The sequence below is a fragment of the Microtus ochrogaster genome, chromosome 4 (genome assembly GCF_000317375.1).
Source record: "Microtus ochrogaster isolate Prairie Vole_2 chromosome 4, MicOch1.0, whole genome shotgun sequence".
Classification (NCBI taxonomy): domain Eukaryota; kingdom Metazoa; phylum Chordata; class Mammalia; order Rodentia; family Cricetidae; genus Microtus; species Microtus ochrogaster.
The window spans coordinates 44,378,246-44,400,426 of record NC_022011.1 but is presented as its reverse complement, the minus strand read 5'-3'; the positions used below and the strand labels follow the sequence as shown (position 1 = coordinate 44,400,426).

The 22,181-nt window shown below is 53.1% G+C and overlaps 3 protein-coding genes across 3 annotated transcripts in view; all 3 read left to right on the top strand.

Moving 5' to 3' along the window:
* On the top strand, positions 1 to 2,956 carry Dpm2 (dolichyl-phosphate mannosyltransferase subunit 2, regulatory). Its single transcript, XM_005346053.3, has 4 exons — positions 1 to 60; positions 348 to 437; positions 1,650 to 1,752; positions 2,345 to 2,956. Exons 1-4 carry the CDS (start codon positions 58 to 60, stop codon positions 2,401 to 2,403), a joined length of 255 nt encoding a protein of 84 aa, XP_005346110.1. The 5' UTR covers positions 1 to 57; the 3' UTR covers positions 2,404 to 2,956.
* Positions 2,957 to 4,704: 1,748 nt separating this feature from the next.
* Positions 4,705 to 14,278, top strand: Pip5kl1 (phosphatidylinositol-4-phosphate 5-kinase like 1). The gene is made up of 10 exons (XM_005346717.3): positions 4,705 to 4,807; positions 5,684 to 5,878; positions 6,906 to 6,959; positions 7,144 to 7,298; positions 7,513 to 7,637; positions 7,907 to 7,941; positions 8,031 to 8,086; positions 9,045 to 9,157; positions 9,388 to 9,535; positions 12,713 to 14,278. The coding sequence occupies exons 1-10, from the start codon at positions 4,778 to 4,780 to the stop codon at positions 12,978 to 12,980; spliced, it is 1,179 nt and encodes a 392-aa protein (XP_005346774.2). The 5' UTR covers positions 4,705 to 4,777; the 3' UTR covers positions 12,981 to 14,278.
* A 2,187-nt stretch (positions 14,279 to 16,465) lies between these two features.
* The window catches only part of St6galnac4 (ST6 N-acetylgalactosaminide alpha-2,6-sialyltransferase 4), an 11,101-nt gene continuing 5,385 nt past the window's right edge, over positions 16,466 to 22,181 (top strand). Inside the window, exons 1-3 of the mRNA XM_013355670.2 lie at positions 16,466 to 16,583; positions 16,939 to 17,039; positions 18,670 to 18,855. Coding sequence (XP_013211124.1) covers positions 17,028 to 17,039; positions 18,670 to 18,855 — 198 coding nt within the window. The 5' untranslated portion in view covers positions 16,466 to 16,583; positions 16,939 to 17,027. The remainder of the gene's footprint in view (positions 16,584 to 16,938; positions 17,040 to 18,669; positions 18,856 to 22,181) is intronic.

The window sequence follows — 22,181 nt, the reverse complement described above, 5'->3', positions numbered from 1 at the left end:
GAAAGTTCTCAACCAGGAACCGGATGTGTCCTGTTGCTCCGGCGAAACACTGGGGAGATGGTGAGCCTGGGTTGCGGTACCTGTGTGATTTGGGGATATCAATGGTCGGGCCTGGAGTTTCATTTGGGGTCGGGCTTTCCGAACCCGGATCGCTCTCCCGACCGCTTGTGGACAGGTGACACGGGGCCCGGCGTTGCTTCCTAAACTGGAGCGCCACTTCTAGTCAGCCCCCGTATACAGCTGTTGAATGAATGAGAAGCTAGGCGTGTAAACTGGCTGCGCGGACCCTCCATTAGTGCACGCCCTCGTAGCGTCATCTCGCCAGCTGAGCCTTCCTTTTTCTCCAGGCCACCGGGACAGACCAAGTGGTGGGATTTGGCCTCGTCGCTGTTAGCCTGACCATCTTCACTTACTACACCACTTGGGTGATTCTTTTGGTATGTGTGTGTCCCCCTCCCCCCCCCCAGCTCACCTTCATCCTGCCCTGGATCTCTTAATAAGCCGACTCCTAACACAACTCAAGCCGCATCTGCATGCCAGGCCCTGTGCTGGGTGCTTGGCCTGCCCTGATTTCACGAAATCTCCACTATGATTGCTGATGGTGTCTACATTTTATAGGTGAGGTTGAGACCCAGGGAAAAGGGTAAAGGCCCAGCCTCTCTCAACTGCTGCACTGAACGGTTAGCCAGCACCTCCTGGGTGTAGCAATCGCCAGTAGATTTTATTAACACCTTGAGGCTTTCTCTCTCTCTCTCTCTCTCTCTCTCTCTCTCTCTCTCTCTCTCTCTGTTAGTTATTGCTTAAAAGTGCATTGTGTTTGAAAAGGGGAACCTTGCAGTCAGTACCTGGTATCCTTTAGAAAGAAAATTTAGGTGGGTGGAGAGATAGATAGCTCAGCGGTTAAGAGCAGTGGCTGCTCCTCCAGAGAACTGGGGTTCAAGTCCCAGCACTCACATGGCCAGCTACAACCATCTATAATCCATTTCCAGGAGATCCAGCAAAAGGCCAGGCAGTGGTGGTGCACGCCTTTAATCCCAGCACTCGGGAGGCAGAGGCAGGCAGATCTTTGTGAGTTCGAGGCCAGCCTGGTCTACAAGAGCTAGTTCCAGGACAGGCTCCAAAGCCACAGAGAAACCCTGTCTCGAAACCTCCCCCCACCCCAAAAAGAAAGGAGATCCAGCAAAAGTACCTGGCACACCAGTCTTAAGTGTTAGCTGGGTTGGAGATCCAGGGCGTGGATGAGGTGCACCTGCATGCACGTGCACATACGTATAATCAAAAAATAGAATAATTTTAAAAGACCTAGAGTCTAGGCAGAGAGAGGAAGGGAGGTCTCTGTGGACTGCATAGCAAGGTCCAGGTCAGCCAGGGCTATGTCATGAGACCTTGCCTCCCAAAGCTAAGATTGGTTTCCAGCACTCAGAAGGCTAAGGCAGTAGTTCAGATAATGCGGTGAGACTTTGTTAAAATACATATCCACCTAGAAGAGCAAAGGTTCCCTACCTCGTGGGGATTCCTCATGATTCTTCACTAGACTCAGGATACCATCAGGACAGGTCCAGCCCCTTGGACAGAGGAGGTGGGCTGGCTTCCTGTTCGGGCTGGGTAAGACAAGCAGTACTCACCAGAGCTCTTGCCCTTCGTGCCAGCCATTCATCGACAGCCAGCATGTCATCCACAAGTACTTCCTGCCCCGTGCCTATGCTGTCCTCATCCCACTGGCCACAGGCCTCCTGCTGCTCCTGTTTGTGGGTAAGTCTCCCATTCTCCAGGGGTCTCCTGATCCGGGGCAGGGTGTGTGGAAGACTGGCCACTCTCACCCGAGTGTGCGTCCACTCTCTGACACTTGCTGTACATCTGCTTAGAAGCTCCTTGGCCCCAGCTCTCCCTGGGGTTTTCCTGTTCCTCCTTAACGACCACAGGCTCTTGGGGCAATAAGGGCATGTCTCCCTCCTGTGGTCACAGCCTCATGCTCACTCCTGGGCCACCTACCCTCCTGCCACCCTTGCATCTCTTATTGCTCCCGTGGGCTGGGGACTGTGTCTTCATCATTACAGCGTTCTAAGCTCATGGGAGTGACGCTGAGCTAGTGCAGAGTGATTCGGGGGACGGGACAGTAGGATGGGGTGCTGGTGGGTAGGAGGGCGGATGTGTGAGTAGATGGATAGGAAAATCATGCCCCACGAAATCAGAAGCACTCAGCAAAGCTCCTTGCATTCACTTGACGATGGTTGACTGGCCCATGGGGGGTGTTTGCTTGGGAGCCCGACCTTGCGTGTGGGTCGTCTTGCCCTGCCATCCAGTCTTCACTTAGGCCAGCCCAGTCTCTCACTCTGTCTTCCAGGATTGTTCATCACCTATGTGATGCTGAAGAGCCAGAGGGGGACCAAGAAGGCTCAGTGAAGGGCCAGCGATGAGGCTTTCCAGAACCTTCTCCATATCTCCTCCAGGGAAGAGGCCAAAGGTCACAGCCTGCGAGACAGTCAGCCTGGCTGTGCTGCAGCCCTCTTTGGGAGGTGGGACAGCTTCCAAGTCAGCTCTGACAAACTGGAACCCTCTCCCCTCTTACTTGTCCTTCCAGAAGCCAAGAGGAAGGTTGATTGGGAAACCTCTCCCTCATTCCCTTTGGGCTCAGGCCTTGGCTGGTCCTGTCCACCTCACAGTCCAAGCTCCCTGTCCTCCCACAGGGTCCTGCTCTCGTCTGTGTTCCTCTTATCATGTGCTGATAGACACAGCAGGCTCCACGGTTGTGCGCAGCCTCCCCGCCTCCTGGACAAACCCTGTCCCTTCTCATGGCAGCTCTCTGTGTCTGACACTGTCCAGACTCCATGAGGACTTCTGGACCCAGAAAGCCGTAGGGAAAGACTGACAGACCACAGAACCCAGGCAGCCACCCCAGATCCCAGCTGGCCTGTTTGGGAAGATTTACAAATAAATATCAATCGTGTTGGTGTTTGTCTCTCTGCCTTCTTGCTTTGGGGAGAATGGCTGGAGGGGGTCAGATTGCCTCATTGTCCTACCTCCGTGCTATCCCTATGCTAGACACAGGTAAAGCGGGAACTGGGATAGATATGGTCCTGGCTGGGGAAAAGTCACAGTTGGGGAGTCGAGAGGAGCCTAGCACACCTTTTAAGGTCTTACATAGCCTAGGCTGGCATTAAAATATGTAGCTGAGGATGATTTTGAACTTCTGGTCTTTTTTCTTTTTCTTTCGTTCTTTCTTTTTTTTTTTTGTTTTGTTTTGTTTTTTGTCAACATTTGTCCTGGGCTGGGACTCCAAGGTTGGGACACCACATCTGGGGTGAACATAGGGCTTCATGCTTGCTAGGCAAGCGTGCGTCCCTCACCCTGGCTCTCTTTCCCCCATCTCTCATCTACATGACCCCAAATTGTATCAGTTCTCCCTCTTTCCTCAAGCCCTCTCCAGCCCCCTTTTGAATACAAAGCCACCATCTCTTTTCCTAAAAGAGAGAGGGTCTCCACTCTGTGCTTCCCCTACCACTCTGGCTTCTCAAAAATACATTATCAGGCTAGAGAGATGTGTTAGCAGCTACTCCAGGGGACCAGAGTCCAGTTCTAGCACCCACATTAAGTGACTTCCAGTCGCCTGCAATTCCAGCTCCAGAGGACCGACCTCTCCTCGCTTCCACTCCACCCACAGACACCTTTAAGCCAGCATGTCTGGACACCTTTCTCATCTATCATGCATGGCAGGGACTATCTCTAATCACTACAGCCACTGTGGTCTCTTACTTGTGGGGACGTACCAAGGCCCCCTGCACCCCCTACTCCCATCATTCCACTCTATACTTCTCAAGCACCAGTTTGTGCTGGGCGCTGAGGCAGGAAATTTGCTCCATGTGGCTTCTGCCCTGGTGGCAACTCCCATTTCAGGAGGATTTTGATGTAATAAACCAGTACATGAGCAAGACAATCTCTGCTCATGTCAGGGGTGATGAGAATAAAGGTCATGTGACCCAGAGTGCAGGGGAAGTGCATAGAGTCCTGCAAGGTGGCAAGAAGGATCATGGCAAGTGAAAGTCCAGACAGAACTACTAGGGAGTCCAGGAAGGGGGAAAGAACCCTCGAGGTGGAAGCTCGCAGCTGGCGCTCTGGGCAGTGGGTGTTTGGAGACCAGGTCTAGAGTAGGTCAGGTGGCCTGGGCCGTGGTGGGGAGGTTGACTTCTGTTCCACTGCCAAGGGAGATCACTGGAGGCTTAACGGACAAGGGTGACATCATCCCGTCCACACTTTTAAAAGATGAGGCTAGCAGCTGTATACCTCCTGTTAGTTCACCATGAAAGCCCCGGAGTCTGGCACCGCTCTGGCCCCCGGTGGGTGCTTCAAGTCATATGGAAGGATGTACGACCTGGCGATAGTCACTTCTTTTTATGTTTTTAGTTTCTTCACCTGAGAGACAGTAAAAGGGAATTTCATGCCTAAAAATAGCCAAAGAACACAGTTTAGACTACCTGCCTCCAGACCCAGCACCAGAAACCAACGGCCTCGGTACAGAAGGAAATTGAAAGGAAAACCCTTTCGCCGACATCCTAAACAAAGTCCTGAAGCCCCACCCGACCAGGCCCAGGGTAGGAAAGATGCTGCAGCAGCAGCGGAGGTGGGAGTCGCAGGCAAAGGCCAGCGCCCCCCTCGCGGATTGGACATGACCTGGACAGCATCCTCGCGATTGGCCTGTCGCAATGCAGAGGTGGGGCCTGATCCCTGCATCTCGGTCTCGGGGATACAGCCCAAGCCAGAGAAGCAGCAGCTAGGGGCGATGGCCACTCCAAGCCCGGGGGCCTGCGAGGTAGGTGCGGACCGGAGAGAGGACAGAAGAGGGAAGGGTGAGTGAACAGGTCCCGCCTTCCTCTTGGCCAGAGGTGTGGACACGCCCCCATCTCAGCAAGGGTAGGACTTTGCTCTGGGAAGACCAGGACATGCCCCATATGGGCACAGGTATGAAGGGGGCTATAATCAGGTGGGTGCCTCCCCAGGTCTCCTCAGTTTCCTCATCAGGAAAAATGGGAATGATAAACTCTCCCATAAGGCTGTTAAGAGCACAAGCTCTCAGCTTTGAGTATATGATGGGTCTCCACTAAAAAGGGGGCCACTGATATGACTTCAGCATCTACTTGACCTTTCTTGCTGGCACAGAGGAGGGAATCGGAGGCATTGAATCTCCCAGCATCCTAGTACCTGCTGGCAAGGCTTCCTCTGAAGGCAGCTCAGACACAACAGTAGCAGCTAACATGTAACAGACCTTACATGATACAGAGGAAAAAATAAGACCCCAACTAACCTAAGGCCAGACAGCCTTTGAGAGCCAGTCAGACTCAACTGGACTTGACAATAGAAGGCATGCTGCAGGTGGGCGGATGCAGGACCGGGAAAGGGATGGGACCAAGAAACATGATGTAAAAGACACATAGAATAAAGAAAATGGGAATTAAAAAGGAGGCATGCTCTGTCTAGATCCTATTTGGATATCGCAAGTCAGGTGCTACATGGCCCCTCAACACCAGGGGCGGCCATAGCATCATCCCTATGTTTTATGGTTGGAGAAACTGAAGCAGAGAGAGACCAAGGGGAGATTCCCAATCAGTGGAGATAAGATTTGAACCTGTGCTTTTCCCTTTGGGGACACCACCATATGCTCTTTGTTTCCCGTGCCTCCTCCCATCAGACCTCCTCCCTGGAGGCTGCAAACAGGGCAGTTTCCCCAGGGAGTCACCATGGCTTCTTTTGGCGTCTCCGAGACAAGCACAATCGAGTCGGCCTGTTTGAGGTCAATCCAGGGCACGAACTGCACAGAATGACACGCATGATGCAGGAAGGGCTGTGGGCTGCCACCCAGGTCTTCATGGACAACCCACCCAAGGTGAATGACCAGTCCATCTTGTGCAACTCATACTCCAAGAGGGACACCCGGCCGGCTATTGTGATACTGTGATACTGGGATCAGAGAGACCTAACAAAAAGAGGGAGGCAGGGATTTGTGTCAGGAAGCAGAAAGTCTGGGGTGGGAAGCTGGAAAGCCTGGGAGGTATGAAGGACTCCCTGCTTCAAAAGGTGGATGTGTGCTCTAGGTAGGCCTCTTGCTCTCTCTAGGTAGGCCTCAGTACCCCCATCTGTATAATGGGTGGAGGGCTTATATGGTTGAGAAGGGACCCCAGCTCCACCCAAGCCAACCCAGCCCATCCTCCCTGGAGCCTGTCAGGCTGGGGCCATGCTGGCTCAGCAGAAAGGGTCACCTAACTGCCAGCTCAGCAACCCAGTAGGCGGGTGAGCCTGTATGTTGTTTGTGTGTGCACACGTGCACACCTCCAACTACCACATCTGGAGGAAATTCCCTAGAGCACAGCCTAACTTCACCTGCAGAAGATCCCCTATGGTTCCTCTGCTGGGGGCCGGGCTGGCTGTCCATTCATCCACACACATTGCCCTTCCTGCTGAACCCTCTTACCCTGCCTCTGGCTGCCAGTGCTGAGGACCCTGTTTCTCCAATCCATCCCCCTTCAGATTTTGGCCCAGAGGCCACCTTCCCCAGGCAGCCTTCTCTAGTCTGGCTCCCCCAGGCACAGCTGGCAGACAGCCTGGCTGGGATGGAATCTGGCTGCACACAGCCAGCATGAGGAAAAGCATGTCACAGGCTTGAACTCACAGCCTGGTCCTCAAGACTCAGAGGTGGGTGATAGCACACACCCAGGGGACCGTGCCTCACGTCCTGCCCATCCTTCCTCCAGCCCTGGGTGAACGTGAGGCCCAACTGCCCAGCTCAGGCTGACAAGACTCCTCCAGTCCCTGTTTGCTAAAGTAACAGACAAGGCCAGGTGTTGTTTTTGCAATCTCTGGGTGGGCGATTGCGGATCCCGACTTTCTCTGAATCCCTCTACTCACCCCTGCAGGGACCTCTCACCCAGAAGGATTTCTCTGAAGTCATGACCCAGGTTCACGAAGAGGTAAGGAGCCCAGAAGGAACAGGAGTCTGCCTTGGCTTCTTCCCCCTCAGCCGTGAGTGCCACGGATGGCTTGCTTGTTCCTGGGACCTGGCTGTGTCCTGCCTCTCCCAAACTAGAGGCAGCTACTTACATAGACCTGGACCTGCATGGATGGTCTCCCTTGGGGCTGCTTTCTCCCCCACAGGGCTTCGAGATGGGCACCCTGGCCGGCCCAGCTTTTGCACGTTTGAGGCACTTTCTGGGCCTGAACGAAGAGGACTACCAGGCTACTCTGGGCCCCGGTGGCCCCTACCTTCAGTTTCTCAGCACCTCCAAGAGCAAAGCCAGCTTCTTCCTGTCGTGAGCTTGCAGCAGGGGTGGGGCGGGTTGGGGGCTCGGTTCCAAGCTGGCGGGATGGCCACAGGCAGAGAGGGTCAGGGCCAGATGAAGGTGGAATGAAGTGAGGGAGGGTGGTCAGACACATCCATTCTCATGCCCAACTAGGGGCAAGAAAGAAATCGGGTCGGAGCTACTCCAGTCAAGTCTGGACAGTAACTGCCCTTTCTTATCGCAGCCACGACCAGCGCTTCTTCCTGAAGACCCAGAGGCAGCAGGAGGTGCAGGTGCTGCTCGCCCACCTGCCCCGCTACGTGCAGCACCTGCGGCGGTACCCACACTCGCTGCTGGCACGGTTGCTGGGTACGCCGCTGGGGGCATGTCCTAAACCGCCAAGTGCCTGGAGAGGCGGGGTCTGTGGACGGGGCGGATCCTGGGACGAATCTAAAGTGGCCGATTTGGGATTGGAGTATTTTGGGGTGGAACAGCACTGATTCAGAAGGGAGTTTGGGAGCGGAACTGGAGTGACAAACTCAGGGACGCTGTGGGTCTTGAGGAAGATGCGCGACCGTTCACACGGATCCGTGATTGCGGAGTTAGAGGTCTTCACCTGGAGCCTTCTCCTCTTTCAGGAGTGCACAGTCTGAGGGTGGCTCGCGGAAAAAAGGTGGGTGTGGCAGAGGCGAGGTAGCTCAGCAGTGGGGGCTGCTGGAGGAAGCGGTCCGGGCTCCCCTCACTCCCCACCTCTGTCCCCAGAAGTACTTCATCATCATGCAGAGCATCTTCTACCCTGTGGGCCGCATCTCTGAGAGGTGAGTCCTTCCGGAGTCGATGCAGGGTTCCGAGTCTACGGGACGGTACAGACTGAGGCCCCAGTACGTTTGCGTTAGACCACCAAATATGATCCTCCCAAGGTCAGTAGGCGGGAGGCAGATCCCCACCACCCACTTCTCTTAAAAAGGCATCGAGCTGTTTCCATTCTTTTCTTCCCTTGCCTTGTCTCCCCAGTGATGGGATCACAGGCCACCACACTGTAGTAGCCACCTTCATTTCATAGTTGAGAAACTGAGGAAGTCTAATAGGATCAGAGAAGAAGACAGGTAAGATGATTCAGATGGTAAAACCACCTGCAGGCAAGCCTGAGGACTCGAGTTCAAGCCCCAGGACCCACACAGTGGAAAGCATTAACTCTTTCAAGTCAGCTACAGGCACCATGCACTAACTCACACATAGAAATAAGAAAGGACCGGGCGGTGGTGCATGCCTTTAATCCCAGTACTCGGGAGGCCGAGGCAGGCGGATCTCTGTAAATTCAAAGGCAGCCTGGTCTTCAAAGCAAACTCCAGAACAGCCAGGTTTGTTACACAGAGAAAACCTGTGTCAGATAAACCAAAAATAAAGAAAGAAATGTAGTTAAAATTGGAGAACAGACCCACCCTGATGGTGGAATCCTCTTCTGGCAGACAAGATACCAAGAAACAGGCAAGGCCGGGCTTACACCGGGGTTGGACTTGCAAAGGCCTGAGTTCAAAATCCTTGCTCTGTTATTTGCTTACCCTGTGACACAGGCAACTTAAAGGGATGCTCGAGACTCTGTGTCTCCATCTCTAACATGGGGACACAGTCTGTGGGGTGCTAATGTTTGGAGGTGTCTTAGCCCAGCCTCTGTGTTTCCATCTCTAACATGAGGACACAGTCTGTGGGGTACTGATGTTTGGAGGTGTCTTAGCCCTTGCTTTCCATGATTTCTGTGTGTACCCCACCTCCCAGGTATGACATCAAAGCTTGTGAGGTGAGCCGCTGGGTGGAGCCAGTTGCTGAGGGCAGCCCCTTTATCCTGGTGCTGAAGGACCTCAACTTTGAGGGGAAGACCATTAACCTGGGTGAGTCCCGTGGTAGTCACTGTCTCCTCTTCCTCCATCCAGGGTGAGGTTTGGAAGAGGGTCCCTAGTACCGCCCTGTGCCCAAATTCAGATCCTTGCTCCAGACTTACACAACGGGGGCGGGGGGAGGGGTACAAGGATGGGGATGGCCATGACATTCACACTTTGGGGCAAGTGCAGGTGCAGCCCGCACATGAGGAGGACTCAGGTGGGGTCTGGTGATCTCACAGGACCCCAGCGGAACTGGTTCCTCCGCCAGATGGAGCTGGACACCGCCTTCCTGCGGGACCTGAATGTGCTGGATTACAGTCTCCTGGTGGCCTTTCAGCTTCTCCATGAAGATGAAAAGGATGCTTACACCGTTTACAGTACAATGAGGTGAGCCTTGCCCTCAGGTGCAACGGCAGGGGCGGGTGTGGAAAGATAGGCAGTGGGGTGTGAGGGCTGCCTTTCCTCTGGTGGCATGGCACAGGCCTGAATGCTGGGAGTACTGTGTGTGTGTGTGTGTGTGTGTGTGTGTGTGTGTGTGTGTGCGCATGCGCACGTGCATGCATGCGTGTGTGTGTGTGTTTGTGCGTGTGTGTGCACGTGCATGTGTGTGTGAGCACGGCTACTAGAGGCAAGGGACCCGGATTGACCACAGCAGAGAACAGAACTAAAGGAGTCTAACTGGACAAGGCCTTTTAATGGTGTTTTGAACAGTCTGCCCATTTTCTGGCAGGGCCACCACTGCCCAGCAAAATGTGCAGTCCAGGCTGGATTGGAACTCGTGATCCTCCTGCCTCTGCCTCCTTCAGCAAATCCTACCGGCGTGCGCCACCACAACCAGCTTACCAGAGGTTTCTGAGCAGGGATAAGATCCGTTTAATTTTGTGCCCTCTTACCCAGTCGTCCCATCTCTAGGCCCCTGAAGTCGCCACGACTGGCACCATCACCGTGTACTGTGTAGAACTAGCTGCCACTCTGTCCATGTTGACTATGACCCTCACTGAGACCATGGGCTGTTTCTCACTTTCCAGATGCGGCAGCCAAGCTCAGAGCAGGCGAGGGAAATCAATGGGCTCCTGTTCTGATAGCATTCTCCAAGGCTCGCCCCTGTTGTTGAACAGAAAGGCTGTTTAAGAGACCAAGTCTGCTGGATGGATACTTTAAAGCAGACCTTTAATCCCAGCACTCAGGAGACAGAGGCAGCTGGACCTCTGAGTTCAAGGTCAGCCAGGGCTATATAGTGAGACCTTGTCTCAACACCAACCCTGAACCCAAGCCCGTTGGTCTAATGCAGGGGAATAAAAGATTAGGATGCCCTCGGCTTTCCTGCACCTTCTATTTCTGCCTCGTCTACGGCAGAGGTTTGAGTGGGATCCAGAGTGACAATGGCTCACATAGTCACAGCCCAATCACATTTTATGGCTGGGGTCACCACAACATGAGAACTGTATTAAAGGGTCGCAACATTAGGAAGGTTGAGAACCACTGCCCTATAGTGTCCCCTGCAGGACAAAGTAGAGAAATTGAACTTGCTTTGCCTGGGATTTGGTGGCAGGAACCTGCTCCTAAAAAATACTTTTAAGGAACCCGGCAGTGGTGGCGCACGCCTTTAATCCCAGCACTCGGGAGGCAGAGGCAGTTGGATCTCTGTGAATTCAAGGCCAGCCTGGTCTACTGAGCTAGTTCCAGTACAGGGTCCAAAGCTACAGAGAAACCCTGTCTCGAAAAACCACACACACACACACACACACACACACACACACACACACACACACACACATACACACTACAATTAAAAGGAGCTCACAGGGGCTGGAGAGATGGCTCAACAGTTAAGAGCACTGACTGCTCTTCCAAAGGTCCTGAGTTCAATTCCCAGCAACCACATGGTGGGTCACAACCATCTGTAATGAGTGTAATGAGATCTGGTGCCCTCTTCTGGCCTGCAGACATACACACAGACAGAATATTGTATACATAATAAATAAATAAATATTTGGGAAAAAAAGGAGCTCACAGTTCTATGAACTGCAGTTAGACTCTGTTCTCAGTTCTTTATCTCTATGTGCCGAAGGCTTCTGGGATTGGACTACCACAGAGACTTAGGAGGGCCAGGTTGTATGAGATTGGCAGATTGGCCCTCCCCAACAGAAATATAATTTCGTCTACAGCCCTATGTCCCATTCATAGGCACTGGCCACAAGTGGCTTTTGAGTCTTTGAATATAGAATTAATTTTTTTTGGCCTGGTGATGTAGCTCAGTTGTTGTTAAAAAGTTTATCTAATACACCAAGGCCTGGCATGGTGGTGCACACCTTTAATCCCAGCACTTGGGAGCCAGAGGCAGGTGGATCTCTGTGAGTTCGAGGCCAGCCTGGTCTACAAAGCTAGTTCTAGCACAGCCAGGTCTGTTACACAGAGGAACCCTGTCTTGGAGGAAAAAAAGGGAGGTGGAGAACCCAAAAATTTAGAAAATAATATTGAGGGGCTGGAGAGATGGCTCAGTGGTTAAGAGCACTGGCTGCTCTTCTAGAGGACCTGGATTTAATTCCAGCACCTACATGATAGCTTACAACTGTCTGTAACTCCAGCTCCAAGGGACTTGACACACATGGCAAAACACTAATGAACATAAAATAAAAATAAATAAGAATTTAAAAAACATACCTTTAAAAAGTAATAATACTGAATCAATATATTTGGTTATGCAGTGTGTGGTGGTGCAAACCTTTAATCCCAGCACTTGGGAGGCAGAGCCAGGTGGATCTCTGCATTTGAGGCCAAAATTCAAGTGAGTTTCGGGACAGCTAGGGCTGTTACACAGCAAAACCTTGTCTCAAAAATAAAACAAAAATATTTTATTTCAACAACCTAAATGTATATGAGACCATTTGCATTATTTTTGGGGGGATTTTTTTTTTTTTTTTTTTTGGTTTTTCGAGACAGGGTTTCTCTGTGGTTTTGGAGCCCGTCCTGGAACTAGCTCTTGTAGACCAGGCTGGTCTCGAACTCACAGAGATCCGCCTGCCTCTGTCTCCCGAGTGCTAGGATTAAAGGCGTGCTCCACCACCACCCGAGATTTGTTTTTTTTTTTATTTTATTTATTTATTAAGAATTTCTGCTTCCTCCCCGCCACCACCTCCCATTTCCCTCCCCCTCCCCCGATTAGGCATTTGCATTATTTTCAATACTGCCCTTTTAAAATATTTTATTTTTAAATTACATGTGTGATCATGAGTGCACTGCCTGCGGAGGCCAGAAGATGGCGTTGGAGCCCCTGGAGCAGGAGTTACAGGCAGTTTTGAGGGGCTCTTGGTGTATGCTGGGAACTGAACTCTGGTCCTCTTCAAGAGCAGCAAGATGGCTGAGCCACCTCTCCAGGCCCTCAGTACTGACTTTGAAGTTCAGTTTATATTGGAACTTGATATTTCCCATGACACTGGCTATATTTCAAGGGCTCAGCAGCCACTTGTAGCCAGTGTCTGACTATCAATTACGCTATTCCTCAGCTTCCTAATGTAGCTCACTGGCTGGGAGGGGACAGCTTTATCCTATTCCCACACCTAGGTCCGTACATGGTGCACCAAATTTGAGGCTGACGGAGAGCCAGAACCGCCGGCTGCTGCTAGATGTCCCCAACGCCCTCCATATCTTGGATGGGCCAGACCAACGTTATTTTCTGGGCTTGGTGGATCTGACCACCGTCTATGGGCTTCGCAAACGGCTGGAGCAGTTGTGGAAGATGATGCGCTATCCAGGCCAGTCCTTCTCCACCGTCAGCCCGGCTCGCTACGCCCGTCGCCTGTGTCAGTGGGTGGAGACGCACACCGAGTGACTCTCACCAGTCTGCTTTCTCATCTGAACAATGGGCATGCGCCCGCAACAATTTTCCAGCGGTACCCAGGGAGCTAGCCTGCAGTTACTCCTACTAGCCACAGGAGGGCAGCATCCCCTAACTAATGCTGTAACTACTCAGCCCTATTCGATGATGGTGCTGTGCCCTGTTTAGAGGAAGGACACCCCCCCCAACCCCCATCCCCATTAGCTCATTTACTATTAAAAAAATGTTGATATTCTCTTTTTACAGGCCGCGAAATGAAGGCTCACGGGGTGAAGGGGGTGAGAAAAGACCACAGCAATAAATGCTGGAACCAGCCTGCACCGTGCCACCCAGCTCCTGTAGCCCTAGCTTCACACTCTGTAGAAAGGAAAGAGTGGAAGCTCTGCCCCCTTGTCCCAATGGGAGAAAAAGTCCAGAGGCTTTAAGGTGCAAGACCAGTCCCGGATCCTAGGCCTCCCAGTTCCCATCTCTGATTAAGGCTCCACAGTGCCCCTCTGGAAGACAAGTGGGTTAAGATGAGGCAGAGCAGTCGTCCTGGAGTTGGTCATGGCGGGAGGGGGGGACGGGACTGGGGGGGACTCAGAGTTCACTGTTGATCTTGAATGATCTCTCAGTCACCTGTCAAATGGGGAAGCCCAGCTGCTAGTCCAAGAGTTTTAGGCTAGCCATTAGAACCCCTAACCACCTGCTTTCCTTCCTCTTGAAACCAGCATGGCCTCTGACCCCAGTCTGAAACAATTTTGCTCAGTGGCCTTTTCTTCCAAGATGTTCTAGAGCCTGGCTGTGTTTCCAGGACATGGTGCTAACCCCCGGTGCCTTCTTGGTCTAACGTATGAAAGATACACAGACCTCAGTAACACAGTCGACATGGCCTGGGCAGCTGCCCTATAGCAGGCTCTTTCCTGGGATACACAGCTTTGGGGAGAAGCCTGGGATCAAAGTCCTGGGGAAAGGAACCATTATCAAATCATCTCCCAGGTGGTGTCAGGAGGGAAGGGACCTCAACTTCTAAACTGAGACCAGACTGGTCAGACACGTCCCTTTTAGTTCCCAGGCCAAGGACACAGTGAAGGACCTGGAATTTGGGAGAAAGAAAACCTCTTAGCAAGAAGTAGCATTGTGGGGGCTGTGGAGGGGGGGTTGAGAGATACCCCCCAAGACTGGCCAGCCAGGACCCTGGAAAAGTCTCTCAATAATTGTTCTACTGCCGATCGGCTATGGCCAGACCTTGAAAAGTGGCTGGTGGGCCAGGCGGTGGTGGCACACACCTTTAATCCCAGCACTCGGGAGGCAGAGGCAGAAGCAGACAGATGTCTGTGAGTCCGAGGCCAGCCTGGTTTACAGAGCTAGTTCCAAGACGTGACCAAAAACTACACAGAGAAACCCTGTCTTGAAAAACCACACACACACACACACACACACACACACACACACACACACACACAAGTGGCTAGTTGGACAGGATGGGGAGGGGAGAACAGACAAGGCTGGCCTCAGTGTAACGTTCCAGAGCTGTCATTTTCCAAACATACACACCTGGGCCCGTTCTGGGTGTTCCTGGATGGTCACTTGGTGCTGCCACAGCTGCAGGGATTTCTTCTTGGTTGGCAGGAAGTTGAGAAATAGTGCTCAGCTTCTGATGCTACCCAGAGGTGTCCAACCAGAGATGTAGGAAGGTAGCAGTTGCCAGAATAGGAACTGGGATCTGCTGCCGCATCTTCTGGGCCTGGTTCCCAAGGGACTGACCTTGAACTCAGAGCCCTGTGCCACACAAACCACACAAAGGTGACAACTCTCCTTCTGCCTGGGAACCTTGAGAGGCCTGAGGCTGTGAGAGAAGTGGCCTAAGACCACAGTGACCCAGGACTGACTGCTTGCTCTCCTGCCTTGTTTTGTATGTGTTGGTACTGACTGAGGGCATCACAGACGGAGATGGGTCTAATGGGCGCATGGGCGTGAGAACAAGGGAACTGACTCCCAGAGCGACTTCACGGTGCACAGCTGTGATTCCAGCACTTGTGGGGCTGAGCAGGTCCCAGACCTGCCTGCTTTGTGAGTTTTCATCAACTTGATACAAAGTAGGGTCATCTGGGAAAAGGGAACCTCACTTGAGGAAATGCCTCCATCATCGGCTTACAGGCAGGTCTTTGGGGGCATTTCTTCCTTCCTTTCTGTTTTTGACTACTGTGGGCAGTGCCTCCCCTGGGCAGGTGGTCCTAGGTGGTTCAGGAAAGGTGGTTGAATGTGAGCCTAAGGAAGAAGCCAGTAAGCAGCACCCCTCCAAGGCCCCTCTCCAGCTCCTGCCTCCATGTTCCTGCCCTGACTTCCCTTTATGATGGGCTCTGATGGGGATGTGTAAGTTGAAATAAACCCTCTCCTTCCCAAGCTGTTTTTGGTCGTGGTGTTTGTCACAGCAATAGAGAGCAAGCTGGGACAGCTACACAGAAAGATCCTGCCTGAAATAATAAAATAAATTTGGGGTGTCGCATTGGAAAGGGTGGTTGGCCACGGTGTTCCGGAGGAGCTGAGGAATGAGCTGAGTGACAAGGAGCCCCACTAGCATGTGACTGGAGCAGTCCAGAGAGAGAGTTCTGCCACAAGTGCAGGGCCCTAAGATAGGAACGAGCTGGCTATGAGCTCAGAAGTTGGCCGCAATGGAGGGGTGCCTTTCTCATCCCCAGGGGCTCTGAGGACGGTGAGAGGGTAGTGGGAATGCCACACAAACCAAGCCAAAGCGCATCTCTGGGACACAGAATTTTCTGGTGGTGTCCTGAGCCACCTCTGCCCTTTTTTACTGAGAGTGATTTTTTCCCACCGTACGGAGGTGGGGGGTAGGGCAGGGGGACGACGACGTCGACAACGACTCGGGTAAAGGCTGCATTGACATAATCAATACAAAACGGGTATATGGAAGGCAACCTGAGCCATTAATTCCAGCTCTCGAGCTCGGCTAGCAGAGGTAGCAGGATCCTGGTTAAGTCCGAGGTCTGTCTGAAGCACGTGACACTGTCTCAAAAACGAAATCATGCTTTATTACTGTCGATCTGAATTTCAAGTTCACATCCTGTACTTCATTTGAGCAGACAGCCCTACGAGCCTGAAACCCAGGGCTACTTGATTCGAAACTCTTGCTTCATTTCCTGTCGCCTGTCACTTCCCGGGCCATTTCAGAAATGGAGAACCTCAAGTCTCCCCGGCCAGGCAGTTTTTGCATGGTGGCTCAGACCCCTTATTGAGGTTTTTTTTCCTCTTTCTTCCATGCCCTTGGCACACACTAAGTAGGGTGGGATGCTAAAGTAGACAGGCCTCGCCCCCGACGTCGAGACCTCGGCCCCCGAGTCCCTAGATCGCTGAGGCCGCCACGCACGCCCCCCACCCGGCGTAGGCCCCGCCCCATGCGCGCAAAACCTCCGCCCCTCCGCCAGGCGCCGCCCATGCCCCCGGGCTGCGCTGCTCGATCTTCCACCCAGCCGTAGCGGCGGCTGCTGCACCGCCTCCTACCCGGGGCCGGTCCCAGGCCCTCTGGCCGGGCCCACTGGACATGGAGCTCCGAGCAGCGCATCGTGAGCCCCCGGCGCGCCTCAGCCTTCCCGTCTGGTTAGCGCCCAATGTGGGGAGGGGACAATGGAATTTAGCAGGGTGAAAGAAAACTCCTCATCCCGCCCGCCCCAGGCCTCTCCATCGCCCCGCGGTCGAGAGATGGGATGGGTAGGAAAGAAATCGCTGCTCCTGCCTTTCTTTGCCTGGCTTTGACCAATTGGTAACCTTGAGCCGAGAGTGTCTCCTCCCTGCCTGTCCTTCCCCATCTGCACAATGGGGATTGGTTTGGCAGGGTCTCTGAACCCACATCCTTTAGGACAGGGCACGTTGTCGCATGCTTGGAGACTTTAAGGCTATTGGTTCCTGGACCATTTGCCTTGACCTGGATCTGTACTTTTTTCCCTTGCCTCAGTTTCCCTCATATCCTAGGACCAGCTTCCAGCCTTTCCCATCCCAAGCTCTGGAGACAGCAGCCTCCGGACTGCTGAGGGCACAGACAGCATGAAGGCCCAGGTAAGTGACATGGAAGGAAGAAAGCGCACTGGGGAATTGGGGACAACCTGGCAGAGCTTTACAGTCACCTTATGCCAGGAATTATAGGGAACCCCCACCCTTTTGGTGTTGGGAGGAACTCAGAGCCATGTAGATGCTAAGCACATGCCCTAATACAAAGTCCCACCCACAGCCCCTGTGGTAGCCCTTTTGGTTGCCCCTGTGCCACCCCCTGCTCCTGAGGCTCTGTTACCCCTGTGAATGACTTGGTTCCCCTTTTGGTTTCACTTTGCTCTTCTCATCTTGAAATGGAGGTAATGATACGGTGTCACCATACGGTGTCACTCAGTCCAGGGGGGTGAGAAGTGTGAAGGTTAAGATCAGCGACTCTTGCCTTTACTGGTGAGCCCCTTGAATATTAGGGTGGCAAGATTAATCACCACTGCCTGAGCCAAGGTCTTTAAGTCCCTTGTGGGCAGGGGCCAGTTGCTATGCAGAGCCGGAGGCCTCAGGGGCTGTGAACCCTGTCTCCTGGACAGCTGGCCACACAGAGAAGACTTATTTTTAGAAGCTGATGTGGCTTATGGACAGACAAGGAAGGGTGGGCCCCTGGCAGGATGTGCCAGGGGCTGTTCCGCACCTCTGGTTTTCTGGGCACACTGGGCAGCTCCTAGTGTTTCCTCTGGAGTGGCAGTCTGAGAGTCACAGGTACTGAGATGCATAGCCCAGCAGACAGTGGCCTGGCCAGGCACTTTGAGTATACAGGTAGCCGCCCCAAGGCGAGAGGGACAGAGGGTGACCTCTAGTGGCCTTTAACATATCATCTCTAGAAGTGGGGGTGACTGAGCAGAAGCTTTCCAACTATTGAAAGTGGCTTCTCTTGTTTGTTTTTGGTTTTTGAAACAGGGGCTCAGTCTGTAGCCCAGGCTAGCCTGGAACTCGCTGTGTAGCCCAGGTTGGCCTCAAACTTGTAACTATCCTAGCCTAGGCAAGGGATGAGCTGTCATTCCTGGAGACATGTATCTAACCTTTCTTATGTCTAGGTAATGGGTGGTTGTGAAGCATTGGGGCTTCTTGGGACCTGGTGCAAGTGCAGACAGCTCTTGTCACCTCTGAGCCTTCTTTCCAGCCCTTGGAGGCATTTCTGAAATGATGGGTCTCCATCCACCTCCTATATTGCCCACCCAGCTCCTAGCCAAGGGGACACACTAGGCCAACTGGGGGCGGGGTGATGGAGGTGGGACCATGGGGGCAGCCCTGGGCCAGCGGGGGGCGGGGTGATGGAGGTGGGGCCATGGGGGCAGCCCTGGGCCAGCGGGGGGCGGGGTGATGGAGGTGGGGCCATGGGGGCAGCACTGGCCAGGGCTGAGGACCATCGAGACCCCAGACTGCAGAGTGTATCTGGGTTCTAGGTGAGAATTTGGGTTCTGTAATTTGGATTTAAGACCCCAGCCTGTACCTTGCACCCTGCACCACTGCTCTGTGGCCTCGAGCAGTATGTAGGCTTTATCCAAAATGAGTGTCCTGACCTGGAAGAGGGGATTTGGGGGAGGTATTTCTAGTTTCAAGGGCCAAGACTTAGGCATCCCTGAAGAAGCTTGGATTCTACTGAAGGCGATACCCCCAGGCCCACAACCACTGTCTCTTCCAGGGCCGCCTTCTGCTCCTCGTACTGTGTACCTTGACGTTCTCCGCTGTCTACATCCTCCTGTGCTGCTGGGCCTGCCTGCCCCTCTGCCTGGCAGCCTGCCAGGACCGCCCCCTCCCTGTGGCACCCAGACCCACTGTGCCAGGGCCCCTGCACTTCAGTGGCTACAGCAGCGTGCCAGATGGGAAGGTGAGTCGGCCAGGAAACGCTCGGGAGGGCAGCATGCCCCCAGCTCTAGGGAGCAGGGAGAACTGGGCTGGTGGCAAGCTAGCCTAGACGCTGAGCTTGGCTTCTCTGCTGTGTGACTCCTGCCAGTCACTTCACCTCTCTGAGCTCACAAGGTGTAGGAGGAAATAGGGTTTGCACTAGGCAAGCACTGCCTGGCTCCACCCAGCTACATTCTGGGGAGAAAGGGTGGCTGCCCACCTGGGACTGCCCTTTTGTGTCTGTGTGCACCTGTGTATCTTTAGAGTTCTGGGTCTCCACACCGTATGCTCAGCAACTGTGCCTTTGGCTCCTGCCGTGTGTCCGGCATTGTGTGGCAGCTGAGGACATAGGTCAAGGTTATGTGTGGTCCCATGACTCACGAGACAGGGAAGCTGGAGTCCTAGTGTGACGAGACGGCCGTGACTCCTGTCCCCATAGTTGCTATACCTGGTGTGGCAAAGGGACGTTCCATCCTTGACCCTGAGAGCCATGGCCCTACGTGTCAACATTTCGCCTTTAATAGTCCCCTGATGCCATCCTGGCTCGTTCTTGGCACTAATGTTCTGGTTCTTAGTTTGCTGGCTCTTAGTTAGTCCTAGGGGCATGCTTAGAAGCTCTGGCCTGCCAGAGACATGTGGGTCCTCGTCCCTTTGAGTCACAGACACCTCCTCATCTATAAAGGGCCATCCGAGCCATACTTGCCTCTGTTGGTCTGCTTTGAGACTCAGAGGGCGACAGACAGCAGACAGGGCACAGCACCGCTGCCGCGTGGCTCTTTGATAAAGAGATGAGAATACCTGGGGCTGGGGCTGGGGCTGGGGCTGGGGCTGGGGCTGGAGCTAAGTCCAGTGTTCCTCGTGAGCAAGAATGGGTGCTAGGTTCAACCCCTAGGACCAGAAATGAAACCAAACCAAACCAAAGCAAAAAACTCCTGGGGTGCGAACTCCCCAATCCCCCAGAACGGCCAGGTCGGGGGACACTGTCCAGTCTGGTTCTCCTGCTCCGTGTCTGAGTGCTGAGTTTATAGCTTTGCCCCACCCCGCCTGGGTCGGTCGCCTTGTTTTTTTTTTAACACTGTGGTACAGAAAATATGAGTTCTTTTTTTTTAAAATATGAGTTCTTAAGTCAACATTTTGTCCAATAAAAAAGTAACGTACCTGAGTGGGATTTCCCAACGTCCTTTACTGAGTGGAATTAATGTCCCTATATCTTTCGCATGCCTCTATAAACTTGATTTCCTCCAGGTGAGGGCCCAGCCTTTCCCTGAGAGCCCCGACACTGTTTGCATCTAACAGATTGGAGACAGTGGCCCTTCCAGGGCCTGAGGTCTGTGTGGTGGCTCATCTGTCATCCCAGCATTTGAGTCCCATGTCAGTCTCTATGTAACAAAGGAGGTGGGGCAGGACCAGGGAAATGGCTCAGTCCTGAAGTGTGTGCTGCCCTGCAAGGGTAAGGACTGAAGTGTCGACCCCCAGAACCCACAGAAAGCTAGGTCGGTATGCTAGCTTGCTGTAATTCGTTCTTTGGAGAGGCAGAGGTAGGACCCCCAAGGAAAGACAGTTAACCAGACTAGCCAAAACAGGGTTCTCAGTGTGTCACCATTGAGACCCTGTCCCAGTATATGAAGTGGAGAACAAAGAAGGCACTATATATCAACCTTGGGTCTCCACGTGGATGATAGTCCACACGTGCAAACACACACAAACAGCCGGGCGGTGGTGGTGGCGCACACCTTTAATCCCAGCACTCTCGGGAGGCAGAGGCAGGCAATCTCTGTGAGTTTGAGTTCAGCCTGGTCTACAGAGTGAGTGCCAGGATAGGCTCCAAAACTACACAGAGAAACCCTGTCTTGAAAAACAAAAACAAACAAATAAAAAATAAACAGATTAAATCGGCTTTATTGAACTGTATGATTTGTAAAATAATTTACCAATTATAAATATACAGATCAATGGAAATATTTTTTTTTTCTTATAGACAGGGTTTCACTGTGTATCCCCGGCTGGCCTGGAACTCATTGTGTAGACCAGGCTGACCTTGAATTCACAGAGGTCTGCCTGCCTCTGCCTCCCCGGTGCTATGCGCCATCACCCCCCCCCCCAGTCAGTTTTGACAGAAGTTGGAGAACATGGCTAGCCCTCACCATGGTGACACAGAACTTTTCTGTCACTCACTCCCAGTTCTCTCATGCCATTTTGCAGCCCTCTCTGGCCTTGAGAAGTGCTAGGGCAGGCCTAAAGCTTGGAGAGGCCCTTTTTCCATCCCCCTGTGTTCTAGCCTGCTGACCTTGGCCCTGTGTCCCCCCCCCCCCCAGCTCCTTGTTTCCTTGTACCTTTTCTATTTGCATTCTCAAGAGAACCAGCAGAGGTATTCACACCTGCTTCACAGAGGAGAGGTAGCACGCCCTTCCCCAGGCAGTAGAGCTAGGAAGGGTTGGAGCCAGGATTTAGGCTGGGAACCAGACTGCCTGGGCTGTCGTGGGTTGGCCGTGGAAGACCCCCTTACTGAAAACCCACCTGTTATTCGGTGCAGTATGGGTTGGACTTGGACAGGGTGTGTGCGTGTGTGTTGAGGGGGGGGGGTTGTAGGTAGTTCTGAAGTGCTGAGGCTTGTCATGTTTACTTACCAAACACTTGCATGACATCCAGCCGGTGCCAGGGGCCATTCTAAGAGCCTTACAAATATTTGCTCCTATAGCCATAACAAGGTCCCAGTAGGGACTTCTTAAGGTCTTGGGGACAGCCACAGTGTTAGCTATAGCTTGGGGAAGTCATTTTCACAAGCCTAGCTTGCCAGGTGGGCAAACTTTGTTCTTTGGGGTCAAACTGGTTGCCACCTGTAATTCCAGCATTTGTGAAGTTGAAACAGGAGAGATGCCACAAGTTCAAGACAACAAAGTGAGACTTTATGTCACAAATGAAAACTGGGACCAGCCAGGTGACCTAATGGATGAAGGTGCTTCTTAAAAACCTGATGAGTTAGTTCTGTCCCCGGAACTCAAATGGTGAAAGGAGAGACTGACCACTCAAGCTGGTCCCGGATCTTCTCGTGTGCACTGTGGCATGGGCTCCGCCCCCCCCCCAAAGTCCCTAGCGCCAGGGGAGATGGTTCATTTGGTAAAGGTGACCAGTGGGCAAACATGAGGACCAGAGATTAGTCCTGAGCATCCATGGAAGAGCCAGGTGCTTAGCATGTACCTACCATCCCGTGCTGGGAGGCAGACAGTCCCTGGGGTGCCTAGCATGTACCCACCATCCCATGCTGGGAGGCAGGCAGTCCCTGGGGTGCCTAGCATGTACCTACCATCC